Source organism: Drosophila ananassae, chromosome 2L, assembly GCF_017639315.1.
Source record: "Drosophila ananassae strain 14024-0371.13 chromosome 2L, ASM1763931v2, whole genome shotgun sequence".
Taxonomy (NCBI): Eukaryota; Metazoa; Arthropoda; class Insecta; order Diptera; family Drosophilidae; genus Drosophila; species Drosophila ananassae.
In genome coordinates, this window is record NC_057927.1 from 14,619,584 (window position 1) to 14,639,203 (window position 19,620).

The 19,620-nt window shown below is 40.3% G+C and overlaps 2 protein-coding genes across 13 annotated transcripts in view; one reads left to right on the forward strand and one right to left on the reverse strand.

Moving 5' to 3' along the window:
• LOC6501200 (maternal protein pumilio) overlaps positions 1-19,620 on the forward strand; it is a 167,829-nt gene that overhangs the window by 50,034 nt on the left and 98,175 nt on the right. The window lies entirely within an intron of this gene.
• LOC6499378 lies at positions 8,644-10,137 on the reverse strand. The gene is made up of 2 exons (XM_001954717.3): positions 9,978-10,137; positions 8,644-9,921 (listed from the first exon to the last, which is right to left on the reverse strand). Exons 1-2 carry the CDS (start codon positions 10,088-10,090, stop codon positions 8,772-8,774), a joined length of 1,263 nt encoding a protein of 420 aa, XP_001954753.1. The 5' UTR covers positions 10,091-10,137; the 3' UTR covers positions 8,644-8,771.

Here is a 19,620-nt window from a genome sequence, read left to right on the forward strand (position 1 = left end):
TATAAAGTCCTTAGAAGCTCGAGTGAAATAACTGTGTGTAATCGAGAAAACTTCTTGCCATGCAATTACAGTTCTTCAGAACTGTTGCTCGGAGGAATTTCCATTTTTGATGCTGCGCTGATGTCAGGTCTTTATCCCCCAGCTTCCGTCTCCCTGCCCCATTCCCCTGGAATTGTCAACCCCATTTTCTACTTCCTGTTTTGTTGCCTCTGAGAATTTAGCTTTGTTTTGTCGCCGTGCGGTCGCATAAATTAGCGCAACTTTAATCTGATTTTAATTGGGGGTGGTGGCAGCGACAGAGATGGTGGGTGAGCAGCGGCAGCAGAAGAGACGGACAGGATAGGCCAGAAGAGGTTTAGCTGTTAAATCCTTGTTCTTTCAATGGGCTTAGAATTCTTTGGGTTGTTGTTTTTGCAGTTCTCTGGGGCTGCTGTGAAATATTAATGAAAGGAGCGCCGGATGCGATCCGCTTCAAGTGGAACAAGGACTAAAAGAGCTTAGGAGGTGTCCCCCCTCCTACCACCCTCTGAACTCTCCGCTAGCTTATCTTTTTCTCCTTCCGCAGACGGACGTCGGAGGAGATATATTCCAGGACTCACTTTCTGTTGTCCTGTTTCCCCTTTTGATATTTATATTTATTTGTACAAGTTTTGAAAAGCGTAATTTGCTCTTTTAATTTCATTTCACGTTCTATTTGCCATGCAAATTCATGGGCGGGGTCAAAAGGGCTACTATTTGTTTGTAAAATGGTTTATAGGGGAACTCTGTAAAGTCTTTATAAAGAGGCTTTTAGGGTTAAGGGTTTATGTTAGTAAAAATAGCATTAAATGGTATCTAAATAATAGAAATACAAAATATATAAAATATATAATTAAATTAATTTAATTAAAACACAACTGTGCATGCAAGTTGCTGTATTTATTAAATTTTATTTCACTTTTACATTCATACTCTGAAAAATCCTGCGCATGTATGTATGGGTGTGTGTGCGTAATGAAAAGGACATGACAGTGAATTAACACCCAACAGATGGCCAAAAGCAAATGGCAAACGAAACGTAACGGAATGAAAATGGAAATGGAAGGGCAACGTTAAAGGGGAAACGGAAGTGAGGAGGAGTATGGAACCAGAACGAAACGGAAGCTATCATCGTCATGGTCTTACCATGACCAGTTGGTGGCTAAAACTCTGGACTGTGTCTGTTGTCTCTTTGTGTAACTGTGTGTGTGTGTGGGTGTCCTGGCAAAGTGTCCTGGCATGCAAGGGCTATTCGTAGAGCGGTTCAGGGGCGAATTTTTGTCAAAATAAAACCATAAGATGCTTGAAATACCAAGCGAAAAATAGTTTTGACTGCTGGCTCCTCCACATGATGGGTCGAAGAGAGGAGGGGTGTTATAGGGGGCGATCCAGCGGCTGTTGCAGCGTCAGCAAGCCTGCCGCTCCCCATCACTCTCCCTTCTCTTTTTAACCATATATGTATGGCCCTCTCGCTCTAGTCAAACACAAAACCATGGCATGTGCAATTTTCATAGCAGTAATGACAGCGCATTTGTATTGGTAAGCTAATGTATATGTGTGTATGTACGTGTGTGTTATCAAAGCGCAAACAATGTCCTGCAAAGTAGCAGGATACGCATGCTTGCATGTGAGTGTTCTGCTGTGTGTGTGTGTGTGTGTGTGTGTGTTTATGGCAGTTATTCAGCGTAAATTCTGCAGCTTTTGTATGCGCACCGTCGTGCGGAAGTGTTGATAAACCCTCAAAACCCCCACTCCCCTCTCATATTTTAGCCAAAAAGGAAAAAAGTGAAACTTAATTTAGCTTAGCATACTTTTGCGGGCATGAGTTACAAGCAATTACCTACAGATTGGATAGATATTTTGTGTTACTTGGTATTCAAATGATAACATGAATTTAAAAAACTTCAAATAAAAATAAAAAATCCTTTAGTACAAATTTTATGGGTCTCTGGGTTAACTTAACCACCAATCGACTTCAACAATGCACTTGTTCTGGTATGTGATGATGAAAACTTTTCACCTCCCCGGGTGCATATTTTTCAATTTTTATCCTCACCCTTTCGAGATCCCTTCCCTTCCTTTCCCTACCACTATCGGTATGACAAAAGTTTTACGCTTTTTCACGCTGGCTGTCCTGACCTGTCCTGCCCGGTCCGAAAGCTTCAAGGACAAGTTGTGTGGGCCAAGCAAGAGTTGATATGTGTAAAATAAAAAATACATTTTTCCTTCGGCCGAATGATATATGGATAGGGCACTTGAACGCAGGCCTTGTCTACCCATCTCTTTTTCTTAGGTTTTCCCCGTCTCTCTCGCTCTCTGGCATTGTTGGGGCGTTGGCAGTTTGGGAACTGTATACCTTTGTCAGAAAATACATATATAGTTTTGCGCTTTATTTTTCTTGCAGTTGTTTTCAGTTGATTTCTACACTATTTTTTCGTGTATGAAAACTTTAACCCCAACACTGGCGAACTATTTCAGTTTTCTTTTTTGCGTAAACAATACTTCAAGGTTCTTTTCAATGGCCAGGCAGGCTATCGGGCTGTGGTTCGTGTTACTCGAAATGTCAGAGGTCAAGCGATGTCAGGCATTTATGATATGTTGAAAATGTATTGACAATGCCAGAGAACAATGTATCGAACTCAGAACAATTTGGAAAATGGGTGAAAGGAAATAAAGGATATGTTTTTAAAAGGTTCACAAACTTTTGGCAATCTCTTGAAATCTTTTAAATGTTTATTAGTATTCTGGGGAGCAGAAGTTGTACCTTTGTTTAGATGCACTCTCCTTCCAGGACTGTCAATCTATTTAAGGAAGTCTGATATTTGTGTGTGTAGGTTCATGCCTGACTGAATTTCAATTTTAGAGATTGCAACCATTTTTGTTGTGTGCGTCACATTTAAAGTGCTCTGCCCAGGGGCATGTGCCTGCCGCACACCACATACACCAGAAAGTACACACAATTCTCCATCATAACTGTCAAAAACCGACACAAAACTCATTCCAGAAGCGCACACAAAATATGGAGCAACACAATTGCAAAACATAAACAGAAAAGTTGTAATCACAGCTGCCCCGACCGAGAGGGCCGAGATATGATGGACCATGAGGGATCTATGACTCTTAATGGGGCAGTGTCAGGCGTAGGGGCGGCGTAGGGCAAGCAGAAGTAGGAAGCTTATGTGATATGGCATTCTGTGAACGATAATCATAATCCACAAACTGTTGTTGCAACTGTCACTGCATCGCACAGAGACACACTTACATTTATTTATATTTTTCCGGCCAAGCAGCCGTTGCAAGTAGCGGCAGCCGCATCATCATCATCATCATCTGCGTTGCATCTGCGGCAATGCAGTGGCATAAAGTAGTTCTCCATCTGTTCCGAGGTCCCCCATGACAAAGCCACAGAGCACTCGTTCATTTTAATTGTTATCACAAAAATTTGACTTTAATGCTTTTTTCTTTAAATGAAAATCTTAAAAACAAACTTTCTGATTATTTTCATAAATTTGTAGATACGTTGTATCTAAATCCAAAATATCTAGTTACTTTGTAGACCATCTTTTTGTTGTCCAGTGTATATGCGTGGGTGTGTTTGACCCGACAAGTGTGACACAGAATGTGTAATTTGCACTTAATTGTCACAAATAAGCGAAAGGAATTTGTCATTTTCATTTTTACAATGCACAATCCTCTATGGAGTCGACCCATGTGTTGTCCCTCCACCTCCCTGCTATTTAGCTCTTTGGGGCGTGATTAGCTTAGTTTCCATTAAGAGGAGAGGCTTGGCCCAATTTTCTCGGGCATTTAACCCTAGACCAGTGGTGGGCAAACTCTCATTTCCCATAACTCGCGAGCATAGGGCCAAAAATTCTGCTGCAGCGCTGCCGGCACACGCACAGTATGAGCGAGCTCGCTCCTCTCCGAAGCACTCTCATTAGCTTTCGTGAGAGGGCCAAAGTTGGCATTTTTCTCTCATTTCATTTCATTTGAGCGCCAAAAATATTCTGTTCTACCAATGAAAATGAATTTATTCGATGATCGGACCTCACTGGAGCACGACCATTGCGACAAAAAAATCACTGAGAAAAATGTTTCTTGAAATTTGGGAAGAAAAATTTTTCTTTATAGAAAATATGGATGGGGAAGCGCAATGCTTAATTTGTTCCTATTTGTTCCTAATATTCCTATTATTATTTTTTTTTATTATCTTTATTAATTTTATTATAGTTCGTATTTTTTCTTTTATTTTTGTATTATATTTTCATATTTTATTATTATAATTGTGTAAATTCATTATACAAGTCTGAAAAATACAAAAAGTACCTTATTTTGTGCAATATTTACAAAATTACCGATGAACGAATTAGTACACAAAGTTTTTCGCTCAGTGAATGGGTTGCTCTCTTTGTTTTTCGCTGCTTACGCACACAATCAAATGTTATAAATGTGTGCGTTTTGCCCACCACTGCTTTAGTGTGACTTTTTGGTAATATTGCATATATTTTTCTGCAGAAAATTGGCCTAGAAAATGAATAGAGGCAATGGTTTAGACGAGATTGCGATTGCAAACCTTCTTGAAGAGGACGAATCCGATGTGGATATTGAAGATTCTGGTGAAGATCATCCAATTTTGGGCGAATTAGTTGAGGAACCAAGTTCTTCAGAAGACTCTTCAGATGACGAAAACACACCATTAAATGTGTTGTTTAATAAGTCCAGTATTATTACTTTTTCTAAAACTGGTCTTCGCGGAAAGGATCGTCATAAGTGGGCAACTCAAAAGTCAAAATCCCATAAATACGGGCAATCCATTATCCATCAACGTCGCGGACCGACAAGAAACTGTAAAAGCTTAAAGGATCCACTGGATATATTTCAGCACTTTATAACGCCGGAAATAGTGGAAGAAATAGTTATGTGGACAAACGCTGAAATTCAACATAAGCCCCATATGGTCGAGTTCTACAATTCCACTAAGGGGGGTGTAGACACTTTGACCAAATGTGTAGCGTCATGAGCTGCGCTCGAAAAACCAACCGCTGGCCAATGGCCACCTTTTTTGGAATGTTAAATATGGCTTTTATTAACAGTTTTGTTATTTATTCCCATAACATGTTAGAGTCGGGTAGTAAACCACTAAGCCGTAGAAATTATATGAAAAGCCTACACTCAAGCCTCATTCAAAAACAGTTAATGAATAGGCTAAGCCGAGTTACATTGCCCAATTTAGCTCGGGAAAATATCTCAAGCGGCTTAATTGATAAAAATGAAAACAATAATGAAAACCAATCTAATTTAAATGCAAAAAGAAAGATCTGCGCTTTTTGTCCTTCCGCAAAACGTCGTATGACCAAAACCATTTGTTCGAAATGCCAAAAAAGCCTTTGTGGAGAACACAAATTTGATCTGTGTGCCTCTTGTGTAAAAAAATAATTTGCAACATCTTGATTCACATTTTTGTTTAGTTTTAAGCCTTAATATTAAGATTCGACTGAAGTAAAGAAACTACTTGTGATTTTTGTTATCTAATTTGGCCAAAGAAACAAGGCCCAAAAAAAAAAAACATGAAAAAAAGGTTGTTTATTATTTTTTAGTTTTTAAGTGTATTATTAATGTAAAAATGAATTGTTATTTCTTATTTTGAACTGATAACGTTATGAATAAAACGCAGTAAAAAAATTTTTTACAATATTGTTTGTTTTTTATCAATTATACTTATTTTAAAATTGGCGTCGTCGATTCGACGAAGCATAACCTTAACGTAGGAAAAATAAGCATGACCGTCTAGGGTTAATTAGCATTTTGTAATACATTCGTCGTAATGCCCTCGAGAATTCTCGTTTTTTTTCACATTTTAATTAAATTGCTGGTTTGTCCAGTGGTTGGTCGTATTATTCCACGATTGCATCTGCAAATGAAAAAGGGAAGGAGTATGAGGGTAAATGGATATACTTTCCATGCAAATAAAGTATGGATGAGCTATGAGTGGGTTATACTTGAACCACACTAGAAGAAAGGAGTATATAGTAGAGACTCTTATAGTAGTTACTACAAAACATTTCATAAATTATAAATATAATATTAAGAAGCTTCAACACCCACATCCATTGCTTTTTGGGGGTGGCAAAGTGTGAAGTAATGGGCGTGGAATGACTCTATCGTTCTGTTCGCTGTAGTGGGTGTTGACTGCTCTGGCCATGCCACCTTTTTGTCCCGACCATGCGAATGTGTTTATCGCCAGCACTTAACCCATTTAATCCTGCTCCTGCGGGTTAAACCCACTCGGTCCCTCGACCACACCCAGCAAATGGAGAAAAGTGCTAAAGTTCGCCCCATAGATTCTCCTGGGAATTGATGAACATGCGGAAGAAATACTTCTATAATATGTATGCGTGTCAGATGTTTGTGTTTGCTTATATCTAACAAATGGCTGTCCCATTGAGTGGATGATGACGGGGCGAATATTCTGCACCCTCCTTCGGCATATCGCTTGTGCAACCATATTTAATTGCCACAAATTAATTAAATTAATGAATTGTTTGGCTAGAAGATTTCTAGTCATTTGTCTCAAAATTAGCCAAGCCAAGAGTTTTCTTCAACATTTTAGTTTTCTTTCCCCTCAGCTCCAAACCATGACACATGGGTTTCCTTTCAGCTAATGATGTGTGTGTGTGTTCTTTTCTTTAGTGTTGTATTCTCAGCTGAATTGGAAAATTAATTTATCCTCGAATCAGATTATTATGTGGCACATGTGAGAGGAAATATAAAACTTTTATTGGGCTTATAAAGCTGATGGAAATTTCAGTCTCAAAATGGAATGAGAAGAGTTTTCCAGACCAGATATGAGACCAGACCGACCGTTTCCTTTCCCTCTTCATTTCCTTTCTTTTTTGAATGTGTGTATGTGGGTTGTGGCAATTTTATGTCACTTTCATTAAAACAAAAACAAAAACAGAAAAAAAAGGAAATGGAACGTTTACTCCTACTGCTGTTTGCGTGGGTGTGTTTGTTGGCAGATAAACTTGTCATTTCAGCCAAACGAATCGGATATGGTGTGGAATATTGGTCATTCTGATGGGTCTGTTGTCCATTATTTCGAGAAAATCAATTACGTCAATGACGAAATAAAAAAATGTTTGCAAAAAAAAAAAAAATAATACAGTCATCATAAAAAGGCGTTTATTGTTTGCGATTTAAGTGAAGGCAATTTGGGTGCAAAATTTATGGTTTCAATTATGAATTTATTATGTTTTTTCATGGATATCTCTAAAGGAAAAGGAAACTATTGTGTGTAGGACATCCCTAGAGTTAGTTATATCCTTTAAAAATTATTTTTCCCCTATTTCTCATCATTTTCCAGCCACATTTTTCCCCATGACCTTTGTCAACGATTTATTCATGGCCATATAACAAAGCCATTGATCATTGCGCAGGCTCAACTCGAACGACTTTAATCGCAAATACATTTATATATTATGACATCAGCCCCACCCAGCCCCATCAGACCCCACGCCCCATAAATCTTTCGGGAGAAATGGGCCGCCCACGGCTCCTTCGTCCTGGTTCACTTGTTGCCTTGCCAAGGCTCTCCTTCCCCCGGCTTCCCAATGCCATCTGTTGGGGGTCATAAACATGGCGCCTCTATGCCAAGTCTCCGGCCCCCCATCTCGGGTCTTTTAGCCCCGGATTCCATTCCATGGGAAGACATTCGTTGTCGTTGGCTAAACAATAAATGTCATATGGTTGGCACATCAACACTTTATGTGCTTCGCTGGCCTGCCCTTTCCAAAAAAAAATGTCCTTTCCTCCATCTTTGACTCTTCTCAACCCACTCTGTGATGTGGGACAAGCAAATGAAAATCTTTACACGCTTTTAATTTCTTTGCCCCCGGGAGTATCCTGCAAATGCCTTTACACATTACACTTTTGCTCATTCCCGTCATTCCTCGCATTTTTATGGCCCCGAATGAAATAAAAATATGACCATCAGAAAATTAAGAATGTGGACTAAAGATGGAGGAGGTCTGTTGATCTTTGGCCTCATTCAGGCACACACTTCATCCCTTTTTTCTGGTGTTTCCACTGACATTTGGGTACAGAAATAATTAAATATTGTTTACAAATAAATATATTCTTGAATATTATATTAGAAAAGCATCTCATTTTTAATTTGAACCAGTTTCTGTATTTTATGGCTTCAATGTGCCCAAATGAGTCGTTATCTTTGCCTCTTCATGGGCTTGGCTGGAACCTCGGTCCCTTCCATTACATTTCTACTGCTTCTCGGCAGCGTTAGTTTTCCTTTCAGGGCCGGCCATTTTTATTGTAATTTTGTGGCCTTTAATTGAATTTTATTAGCGTTTGTACTTATTATTTGGCCAGCTAGACTTCCCCTATTCCCCTCACAGCCGACCATTTAATTGGACATTTTATTCGCTGGCTTCGTGAAGGGAAATTTGGGAGTTTTTGGGTTCCCTTTTATGGGGTAGTATCCCCACCCCTAGGATATCTTCTATTATGGTTTGTGTACTCATCTAATGGGTGTATATTTTAGTTAAGGAAAGGCTACAAGGAAGTCTGTCAAATTGTTAATAATTTTTTATTTTTTCTCTCTTTTCAGGTAAGATCCTTTTTGGCATTTTGTTATTTATTTGGTTTGGTAAGGAAATCCACTTTTATTTCTATAATATTTTCACATTCGTATATAAATAATCTCCTAAATAGAAGTCAGGAGAAAGGTTGAGAGTACATTAAGTTCTATATCTTTTCGTTCTTATGTGATTTTTGCGTTTCTTTCGAGTGATTAGCTTGACGTAACGTATCTTAGTTCGTCCTCGGGATCTAACAGGCCTCGTCTTGTTGGGTCCTTTTGAGGAACTGGGAAACGGATGAGAAGTCGTGGGTCTGGACCAACTATTGCCCGGAGCAGTGCTGGTTGGTGAGGGATGCCACGATTGGAAGCCATTGGAATTCCCGTATGGATCATAACTTCCAACGCCACTAAATCCGGAGCTTGGGCTATTCACATCCTCTAAAAACTCCTCCATTGTCGGTATCGTCGAGGAAATGCTATTATCCTGGCCACTGAAAGCCACCGCATTGTCATAGCCCTGAGCACTATCCTGATCCACTTCATCCGATCCAGAGGGATAGTATCCGCTATATTTTTGTGGGGTGCTCATCTTCATCACTTCCTCGTAATCCTCATTTAGAGGTTCATCCTGGTAATCTTCAAAGTTTTCGGACACATCTTCGTCCTGGTAATAAGTGGGCTTACTCTGATAGTAATTTGAATAGTCCTTGCTGGGTATTTTGTACTTTTTGGAACCCGTCTTCTTTCGTTTGCGACGTCCTCCGAATTTCGAAAGGTACTCCCTTTGCAAGGCTTCTAGGAAATTTTGGTTCAGCAATGAGTTATTTTCCAACTGATTATCTTCCGTGGAACTGTCCTCTTCATTCGATTGATGAGGTGTGAAAATTTGCTCCAACAATTGTTGCTGTTTCTGGCTGGATGAGGATTTGAAGAGCTGTGGAGGCCGAACTGTCGTTGTGGTGGTTGTGGCACTCGATAAAGAGGACACGGCCTGATTGTAATTATCGAATAATGCGGGCCCATAGTTTGGCGCCAAACTTGTGGGCGTTGGCATGAGTGTGGGCGTGGCTGCCGTAGCCATTAGCTGCATTAAATTCGGCGACATCGGTCCCGATCCGCCCACCGCCGTTGTATAGCCCAATAGCTGAACCTGAGGTTTCCCCGGAAACTTTGGATAGAGCGATGCTATCGTTGTGGGTGGCGGGGCTGGAGCTGGATGGATGGGCATTTTCCGAGGATACTTGTACACATTGTGGAAGTGGGTGTGCTGGCGCACCACCTCCGGCATGTGCAGTCTTATATGAACTCTGAAAAATATTTAAGAATTTATTGAAACTATTTAAGCGCCTGACTCTGAGCTCACCTCTCCCCGCTGCTGCCGCCGCCAGGAACGGCCTGGCAATCCTCGAAGTTCAATTGCAAAAGGCTCCATGTGCTCAAAATGATGATCCAAGGCTTCAGGATATCCAAATCCATGGCTCCATAACTTATGTTTGCGCTGGCTGTCGACCGACTTGTGACGCATCTCTCTGGTCACTCGCCCACTTTTATTGCCTCTGCACCCGGAGCCGATTCAATTTCATCTTCGCTGTTCACTGAACGGAAAAGATGCAAGATGCAAGAATGGGAGTTGTTGTGGCAGGAAGGAAGCGTCGGTCGGGGGGGTAGGTGTGAGGGGGTGGTGAAGGTGGCCAGCGAGATGCAGCATCTCAACCTCACGTTTCCAATTGCGATTTCCATCTGCTCCATGGCTTCCAATTTGTAGTGGCGTCTCTGTTTGGCCTCCTCTTCCACACATATATCTCTGCTTGTCTTTGATATTCGATAGGTTTGAAAGGCGAGCGACAGAAAATCAACTTAAAAAAAAAAAAGGAAAAAATACAGGCGGATTTCCATGGAAAGCCCCAGTCAAGTGTGGTTGGAAAAGCGGCGCATGCGTAACGTTTTCAATTTCAATTTTCCTCAGTTTGCGTTTTGTTTACGCACTTTGCTGAATGACTTTGTTTCAAGACGGTCATCTCTTTCTTGTAGTATGTGTTGTCTCTTTCGGAGTTTATTAAAAACTAAATAGTGTAATTTCAATATTTATTTGAATCCAAGAGTCTACTTTAAGGATTCGCACTACAAGTCCTTGAATTGAAATTAAAGAAGCCCCCACTACTTATGTCCTTTTTTCCACGCTCTTTATCACTTCTTTTCTGGGGATTCTGTTCGGTTGTTGTCTTCTGACAGCGACTGTGGGGGAAAGTCTTACTTAACCTTGGTTAAGTGCCAAAAATACTTGGTAAGCTAAACGCAGCTAAACAGAAAATGCAGCCAAGTAACTTCCAAGCCACTAACTGCAGATGAAAAGTGGAAAAGTGGGGGGTGGCGAAATCTCAGTGAAAAGGGACAAATGGGTAGCGGGACTGGGGGAAAATGATGTGTCCTTTTATTTGGTTCAGTTCGGTAGTTTCCTTCCACCCACATTAGCCTTTTTGGCAGCAGAAGCATCACCAGAGCAGCAGCGACAACGAGGAGTCAATGAAAGTGTTTTCGTTCAAGGATAACCACAAACTTTTCCCTCAACCCTCCTCCGCCCAAAATGGCCCTAAGCTGCTTAGCTGAATTTAACATTTAAGATAGGAAAAGGGCCAAAGCCAAACTGAAAGGTTCTCAGGTCGTCTAGCCGCAGTCTGTTTCGAGTTTATTGCTCCTCGTTTATATTGGTTAAGAAAAGTTAAGTAAACTAAAAAAAAAAATAAATGCGATGAGAGGCGAATGGAGAGGTAACAAAAAAAAAAGAAAAATATAATAAGCGTTCAATGGCTTTTTGCACTTACATCATCCATAATAGTTGCCGGCATTCGGGTAATCATCTCTCGCAATGACGATGATAATGACGATAATGCGTGAAAAAGCCAGCAGCAAACTACTAAAGCATAGTTGGTAGTAACAGCCCAACAACCTAACAACCTAGCACCCAAACAACCAACCAACCAGCCAACCACAAAAAAACCGACAATCATCCACCGTTAAATCCAAGCTAAGTTCTCGAAAATTATGATGAAAAAAATGGGAAAGGAACTATAAGGAAGATTTAAGTACTTTTTTAATAATCTGAGAAAAAGGGGAAATTTTTTAAGTTTATATATATTTATCTAAAGAACAAATACTTTCAAAGAGTCAAATATACCCTCATAGTAAGAGGTACTCTCGGGATAAAAATAATATAATGATTACTAAGTGAGAAGAGCAGCGTAAAGATTAACAAGTCATGATTATTAGTTTGAAGAGAGCCATAAAATGGGAGCCATACTAAAAAACCTAGAGAATCTGAAGAACTTGAAGAGCAGATTCTTTTTCCTTCAGACCCTGTTGGAGTATCTTTTCCATTCTGGTTGCAAGAAGTGGTGCTTTGTCTGGTAGGTATGCGTGTCGGTGTGGTGACTCCCTGGCTGACCTTTTTTAAGTGGTTTTTGGTCTTAGCCAAAGTTTTCCGGCATTGGGTCTTTTTCCTCATGGCCATTAACACGTATGTGTTGCTGGTTTTGTTGTTATATCTTTTTTCCCGCTGTCAGAAACATCACGAATTGCCACTCTTGACCCAAGCGTATCTTTGGAGGCAGGATGAAAAGATTTTGCAACTCGCTATGCAACTTGTAGGCAGGAGGGAAAAATATAGATCAGACAAACTGGTTTTTAGAGATGTTGGTAAGAGACTTGGCTGTTGGTTATTAAAATTTAAATAAGTTTAAAATATTAAATTGAATAAAATAAACTAGTATCTTTTTATAAGTCGGCCTAGCAACATGTTGCCAATCTGACCTTGGCCTTCACTTTGAGCCGACGAGCTTGTCAACATGCTGCGCCGCGCAGCAACAAGTTACTGCCGTCTCTGGCTTACCTTTTGGTATGGTAATGAGAGATGTTGCTTTTGTTTCCCCCCATATATAATGCTGTTACCAGTGGTTGCTGTCTCGGCTGAAGACCTGGCCTGGGTCAATGTCTTGCTTTTGACCATTGTTTCCATGGGCCTCTGTCTCTTTCTCTTGGCCAGTTGTTACGCACTTTGCGTTTAAGCTTAATTGCTGTTTATGCGAGCATTTGCTTTGCCATTATTATAAGTACCATCATCAGATTGTCTCAGTTTTCCATTGGGGTCATTGTCCACTCTGATCGGCCGCCCGATGTATTTGGTTTGTTTTTGCTTTCCACTTCCCTTTCTTTGTGGCTTATTTTCCCTTTTCCGCTTACCTTTGGCATTCCCATTTAATTGCAATTTGTAGTAGGCTCCCCACACTGGTGGCTGACCATTCTTAGGAATCATAAAGTGATGATGTCACGTTTCGGGTGTTAATACCCTACTGTCCCGCCCTTTTGTGTGCCACTTGTGGCTTTTGTTCCATATCCGGTAGCCGTCCGGTAGTCGTCTCTCTATTCTTTGTATTCATCGAGTTATCATGGCTCAATTATTTGTGAAAAGTCTGCAACTGCAACTGCAACAGAAACACCGTCCACTTTAATTGGACACTGCTGCAGTGCGTTTAGAACTGTAAAGTGCTTGCTTAACTGTAGTTATTACACCCGGAAAATTGCCATCCCATCTCATTTAGCTGCAAAAGTTTCGAAAACAATTTGCATAGTGTTTCAAGCGAACCGGAAAAACTTGATACTGCACTTGATACCACTGGACTGGACTGGACTGGCAGTGTAATAAGAACCACAAAAAGTGGAAAATGCAAAGCGAGAAAATTGGAATGAGAACTCGAACTCGAAACTCTCTGACAAAGAAAAATAGAACGGAAAAAGTTTTGGCCACACAGCCAGCCATTTGAATAATTACAATCGATGGCAATAAATTGAAACGAACTTCGGGCTCACTTACGACTGGTCTACAATGGAAATCGTTTAGTTTGATGGCATTAATTTAACAACATTTTTCGTATGTAAACTGGCCTAGAACAACACATCTCTTGGCAAGAGGAGTCTTGACTATCAACTAGTTGGTAACTCGGTAACTCCTTGCCCCCACAAGTCCCCCTTGTTCGTGTCTGCCTCAACATCTGGGCCTTCTAGCTGTGTGGCTTCCTGGTTCGAGTTTCCTTATTTCTTTTCCTACTTTTTTTTTGGTCCGCCGAGATTTGAAATGGCAGAAAACATGCAAAGACATTATCTCCATGTGTCTGTCTGCTGCTTTTTCCTAGGATAGTTTTCTTTTGCTGCCGATGCTGCAAGCTGCAAAATGTCAGCAAGAAGTAAGAAGATTTGCCATGAAAGATCTGGTTTTTCTCCTGCCCCAATGGATTTCCTTCTCCTCGGTTGGCTTCTTTGGCTTTTTTGGGTCAATGGCCAATGGCTTTTATTGGCAGCTTTCTAAGACATGCCTCTCCACGGTCTGAGAGGCGTCTAGAATGTGCAACAAGTCTCGTATTAAGTTTAATGGTAATTAGCATAATAATTAGATGGCATCGATTTGATTTGTTTTTGCGTTCATTGCACTTCATTGAACGGAATTGCTTCGTTCATGTTTCTCCTTTTAGTGACTTTGGCCATAATTATTGGCCGAGAGTTGGTTTGATTCGATCCGGGATGGTTCGTGCCACTAATGTGTATTTGATTAATTGAATTAATCAACTGAACTGGCCTGGCCTGGCCGAGCTGCTGCGAAGCCCATAAGAATCAATAATGAAGGAAAATAACGAATAAATAAATCTATAAATAAAATTGATGAGGGTCCTCCTTGGGGGTCGGGTGCTATTTGCCATATAAGACGCTGTTTCTGCTAAACTGTTGACACCAGCAATATGTTTTTTCGGTTTTTACTGCGCCAGGGAATGGATCAAGTTTGGCGTTAATATTTTTTTGATGGGTTTCTTGACTGGATTACGTCAGCGTTAACGCGAGTTCTAGTTGTTGGAAAATGTTGTGATAGAAGTCATCAGTGAATGATGAGAGGCTGTCGGATTTATGTTTATGGGTCTTGGTGCTCTAATGAACTATAAATTATAAGGGATAGAATCCTTAGAATCCTTCATTTTCTCCCAAAAGTCATTCCAGACACTTTCTAAGCCCTTCCAAGCAAAGCAAATTACACGTCCTTTCAACATTAATTAGAAATGTTTACTAATCTAAACTGAAAGTGGCTTGGACCCAAATCCCCGCCAATGTAACCGGAAAAGGGAAAACGGAAAAAGAAAAGCTAAGGTCAACGCCAAATCCCAAAACTGAAACAGAGTCCAGACTGACTCCCCCAACTGAAAACTGCGGCAATGACTCCCAAACTGTCTGCTTCTATTTTCGTCTACTGCCACGCCTCCCAAGCCACAAGCTCCCAAAAATACACCCACAGACACACAAGATCATACTTAGAACCCACACACAGTGGATAACAATTTGTAAAAACAACACTCGAGTTGAACTTTAAGTAAACATGAAGCGAAAACTACATAAATGAGTTTGCTAAAAACTCTGCACGAAAAGTTGTCCTCTTTTTCTATTTCCTCAAAAAAAAAAAAAATAAAAAGAAAAAATTGAACTCAAAGGAGGTTTGGATCTAATGGAAGGCGAGGTTTAGATACTCTTTTTAAAAATAATTTTGGGGATTTTATAAATTGTTATCTTAGATAGTTTCTTTATAGAAATCATAAGATAATAATAATCATTTGTTGGTAAGATTTTTTAAAAGTTTCTATGAAAAATAAATTAAAACAAATCTGTTAAATGATTATTATTAATGATATTTATAGAAACTTTTATAATACATTTTAAAACAAAATAAGTTTCTGGGATAAATAAGAAAGATTACTATGATTCACAATAATATTTAACATTTCAAAGAAAAATGTATCTAAACTGAAAATAAAGTTGGCCTAAACTTCAGGGTAATATAGTAAGCTACTTGATACCAAATTAATTCCCAGTGTGAATGACACTGCAATGGTTGAATGCTCAGGAGTGAGTGTGTGTGGATACTTTTTTTATTTGGTCTGTTTGGGAGTTCTTTTCCAACGCTTCCACATTATTCTCACACTTTTCAGAGTGGACACCGTGGTGGCGGCCCAGTGTTTGGGGGAGATGGCGGGAAAACGGAGGCGTGCCGGGGATAGATTGTACTTTTATGCTGTGACACTTTTGTAGACTCACTCCGACGACCTCAGAGGCAGCAGCCCCTCCCATTTACCTTTTTATTTTATTTTTTTTGCCACAGCACCTAGCCAACCACACTGGTGATATCAAAAAACTTTGCCGACATGTAGAAGAAGACCTGATGATAGCACTGATGTGTGAAAAGGGGCGGGGACTTGGAGGGGTCCGAAGTCTGACAGAGATAGAGTTGACAACTCTGGTTTGTTTTGGCCGTGCCGCCTCAAGCGATTCCAATTAATGTCTAAAGCATTTTCATGCCGCCAATTCGATTGGTGCACACAATATAATTATAATTTATAAATATTTAAATATTTATACACTTCAGATGATTGTAAAGTTTTCGAGGGAAGGTGGGGTGAATTCTTGGTAATGATACCGGCCATATAACTTTAAATTTTAAACATTTTTGTACAGAAAGGCCTGCTCTTTTTTTTTGTATCAGATCAATCTCTATGACCCCGTCTCGGGTCTGGGGTCTCGAGTCTGGCCATTAGATTTCAAGCATCATTAGGAGGGGAGGTTGGAAATTGTGCACAGTTTCGCTCATTATAATATCGCTGGGAAGTCATCTAATGTGACTTTTTGCGGCACGTTACAGAGAAACGAACTGGAAAATCTGCAATGACGAGGCGACGACGGCGACAATTTCATTTCAGGGGGCAGAAACTGGCAGCAACAGCGACAGAAGCTTTTCAGGGCCTTAATGGGTTAACATTAGGCGACTTGTCGGCGCGGATTTACATACAAATTGTTAAACTCATTTTGCACGTGTCTGCCAGCAACCCAGTGTGAATGTTTGTCTTGTCAGTAGTCGTGTCGCAGGCTATTACGTTAAAACTGGGGGACTGTTGCCTCGAATTTGGTAAATTCTTTAATCAGAAGGCAGAAAATATTCAATTTTTCCCCCCATTCATGGCTTGCAAAAATCCATCATTTAATTCTTAATCAATTTCAATCGAATGATCCGACACCCCTTACCATAAAATTGTATATTTCCACCCTCGACGAATGAAATTTTCAATCGAGTTACGTTCGGTGGCGGACTTGGAACCCCTAATGGACTGTAAATCGAATTTAATGTTTTGCAATTTTGTTTTCCCCTGGCTTCTTATTTGTCTTATTTTGCCAAATCATATCAGAATCAATTATAAAACTATTAATGGCCAACAACCCCTAGGATACACATTCGCCAGTCAGTCAGTCGCACGCACCAGCCGGGATGTTCCACCTTTTTATTTTTGCCCCGCCAATACCTCCAATAGCCCGATACTACCCTTGGCCTCCAACTGGCCATAGACTGCTGGCCATTAAGCTTGTCATCAAACGTTACAAATTAATTACATTCGCAGCAAGAGCGAACTTTTCGCTAAAGGGAACCATCGCCTCATTTTCAGTGCCAGTTTCCCCCGCTATTTTTTTTTTTTGCGGGCGATGAGGTTCCTATTGCCGGTTGTGTGCTGTGCGCTCCATTAAAACTAAAAAATGCAATTACATATAACGCCTGTGGTGCCGCTGTAGCGAAACCATCAGACACAGTAGGGCAGGAACGGGAACGAGCAGGAGTATAAACAGGACCAAGGAACAACCGAAGGACGCTGGGAGTTGATGAAACAACGTTAGCCATCCGCTCATGGCCATGTCCTTGTCCGGATGATGATTCTCTGTTCGTCACAGAGGAAAAAAAATTCAACCATGGCTTTAAAAATCTTTGAAATGCAGGATAACACAGTACACATTACAAATAAATTGTACACTTTTATACATTTATTTTTCTCACTGCATTCACTCAATTTTCTGCCCGTTATTATTGGCACTGCAGACCAAGTGCAGACCAAGTTGCTGCACATTTTTAATTGCATTTGTCAGTTGTTAGTCAGTTGTTAAGTAAAAATATTAATGCGTTTTGCGGCCAGGAAATGGAAAACTTTAACAAGCAGCTGCCGAAGAAAATTGTATGAAAACGCACCGTATGCTGTCTAAGAAAAGTTGTTGAGCAATTTGGAAGTACAAATAACAAAATTACAAATATTAAACTATAATGAAAATGACAAACTTTAATTACTTAAGGCCAGTTGACAACAATGTCCCTAAAAGAGCAGGGAATTTTCAAATCTAATTCAGAATAAACCATTCCGGGTTAGACGAAACTATTTTCCATTTGGGTGGATGGGTTAGTGTCCCATTGCTTAAATTTTCAAATTCCAACCGTCTGATGGATGGAAATCAAACAAAATGTGCATTTTTGCAGCATTTTCTGTGTTTGCTAGAATGCCAGTGATATATGGAGTAGGGGGTGTGGTATCCTAAAATTGAATGAAAATAACTGACGCTATCTGGGGCGTTAGTCCGAGTTGCAGAGTTGCCAAGTTGCCGGTTCGTTGGCTGCAGCTTTCGAGGCGACACCGCAGATAAGACGCGAGTGACATCCTTGAGGGCGATGACGACACTTTTCCAGCTTTTCTCCTGTTGCTCCAAAATGTCCCCCAGCCAGCCTGCCTGCGTATGTCTGTGTTTTTAGGAGTTTATTATCATTACTCTGCCATATGGTGAAAATATCCCACGAATGTTGGAGCCACAGGCTGACGTCAGCTAGAGAGACGCCACCATATCATCATCATCATTATCACCAGAATTTCCATCATCATCATCGCCGTTGTCCTCGCCGTCGCCGTTACCGTCGCCATGATTGTTGCTCTCTATTTACACATCCCTACCTACTTTTCCCCACTCAACTTTTCCCAGTCTGGCCCTCATAATCATCATCGTCATCATCAGTGCTATCTGCATAACTGGTTGGGGCTGTTGGGGGTTAAGAGGGCGTGGTGGTTTTCGGGGTTAACTGCCAGCTTGCGTTTTTCATGGTTTCAAGGCAGTAGACCATCGAAAACTGCAATTCATTAAAATGAGAAAGATATTCAGTTTTCTGTTGACAAAATATTTTGTTGCCTACTATTGGGCGTCTAAATTGATGTTTTCAAAACTCCATTTTCTTTTTTACACAATTTTGTCAATAAAGTTCATATCCTTTTGACATTTTAATATATTTGAACTAGAAATGGCCAATATATGGTCAGATCGCTCTCGTGGTTGTCTACTGTAGCTCGGAAATGTTTGCGAAAAGAGACAGGAACAGAGATAGTCAGCGCCAACAGGGTTGTCATGTTGTGCACATTTTCTAAAACGTTTTCGTGTAAATGTAGCGAAATTTCACCATCCCCGACCACCACCCACCAACCTACCTCTGAGTCCTCAAACCATTCCGAGTGCTCTCAAGTCTAGCGCGTGTGTTTTCATAATGCGCCATAAAGTATGCAATGTTATTTTGCGCTTGATGAATTTTTCCACGTTGCGCAGTTTTGCAATAAACACACAACCACCACACACACCACCCACACCCCACACGCCGTTGTGCGAGTAATAGTTTAAAGTGGCTTTCATGATAAAGTGAATTAATGTGGCTACATTGGCCAGGACTAGACTTGCCAGGACTAGATCCAAACCCCATGTAAGGGTAAAGCCAGCCAGGTACATTAAATATAACAGACAAAGTAGATCATAATAATAATTAAATAAACTAGTTTTCAATCGCCAATTAATTAGGTCAGAAAACGCATTATAATTAATCAACAATTCCTTTTGTTCTAATTCATTATTCACAGCCATTCGCCACCAACACTACTCGCTCATTATTCATTTATTCTCACCTGTTCCTAATCAAGCAAATGCCATGGATTCCTTTTCAAAGGAGTGCGGTAAAGGACAGAAGCTGGCACTCAATTTCAGCTACGAGCTCTAATTAATTTCTACTCCTGATATATGTATACCCCTTTTCTCGTTCCCCCCCTTTGACTTTCCAATATAATAGAAAAATTCTCGTA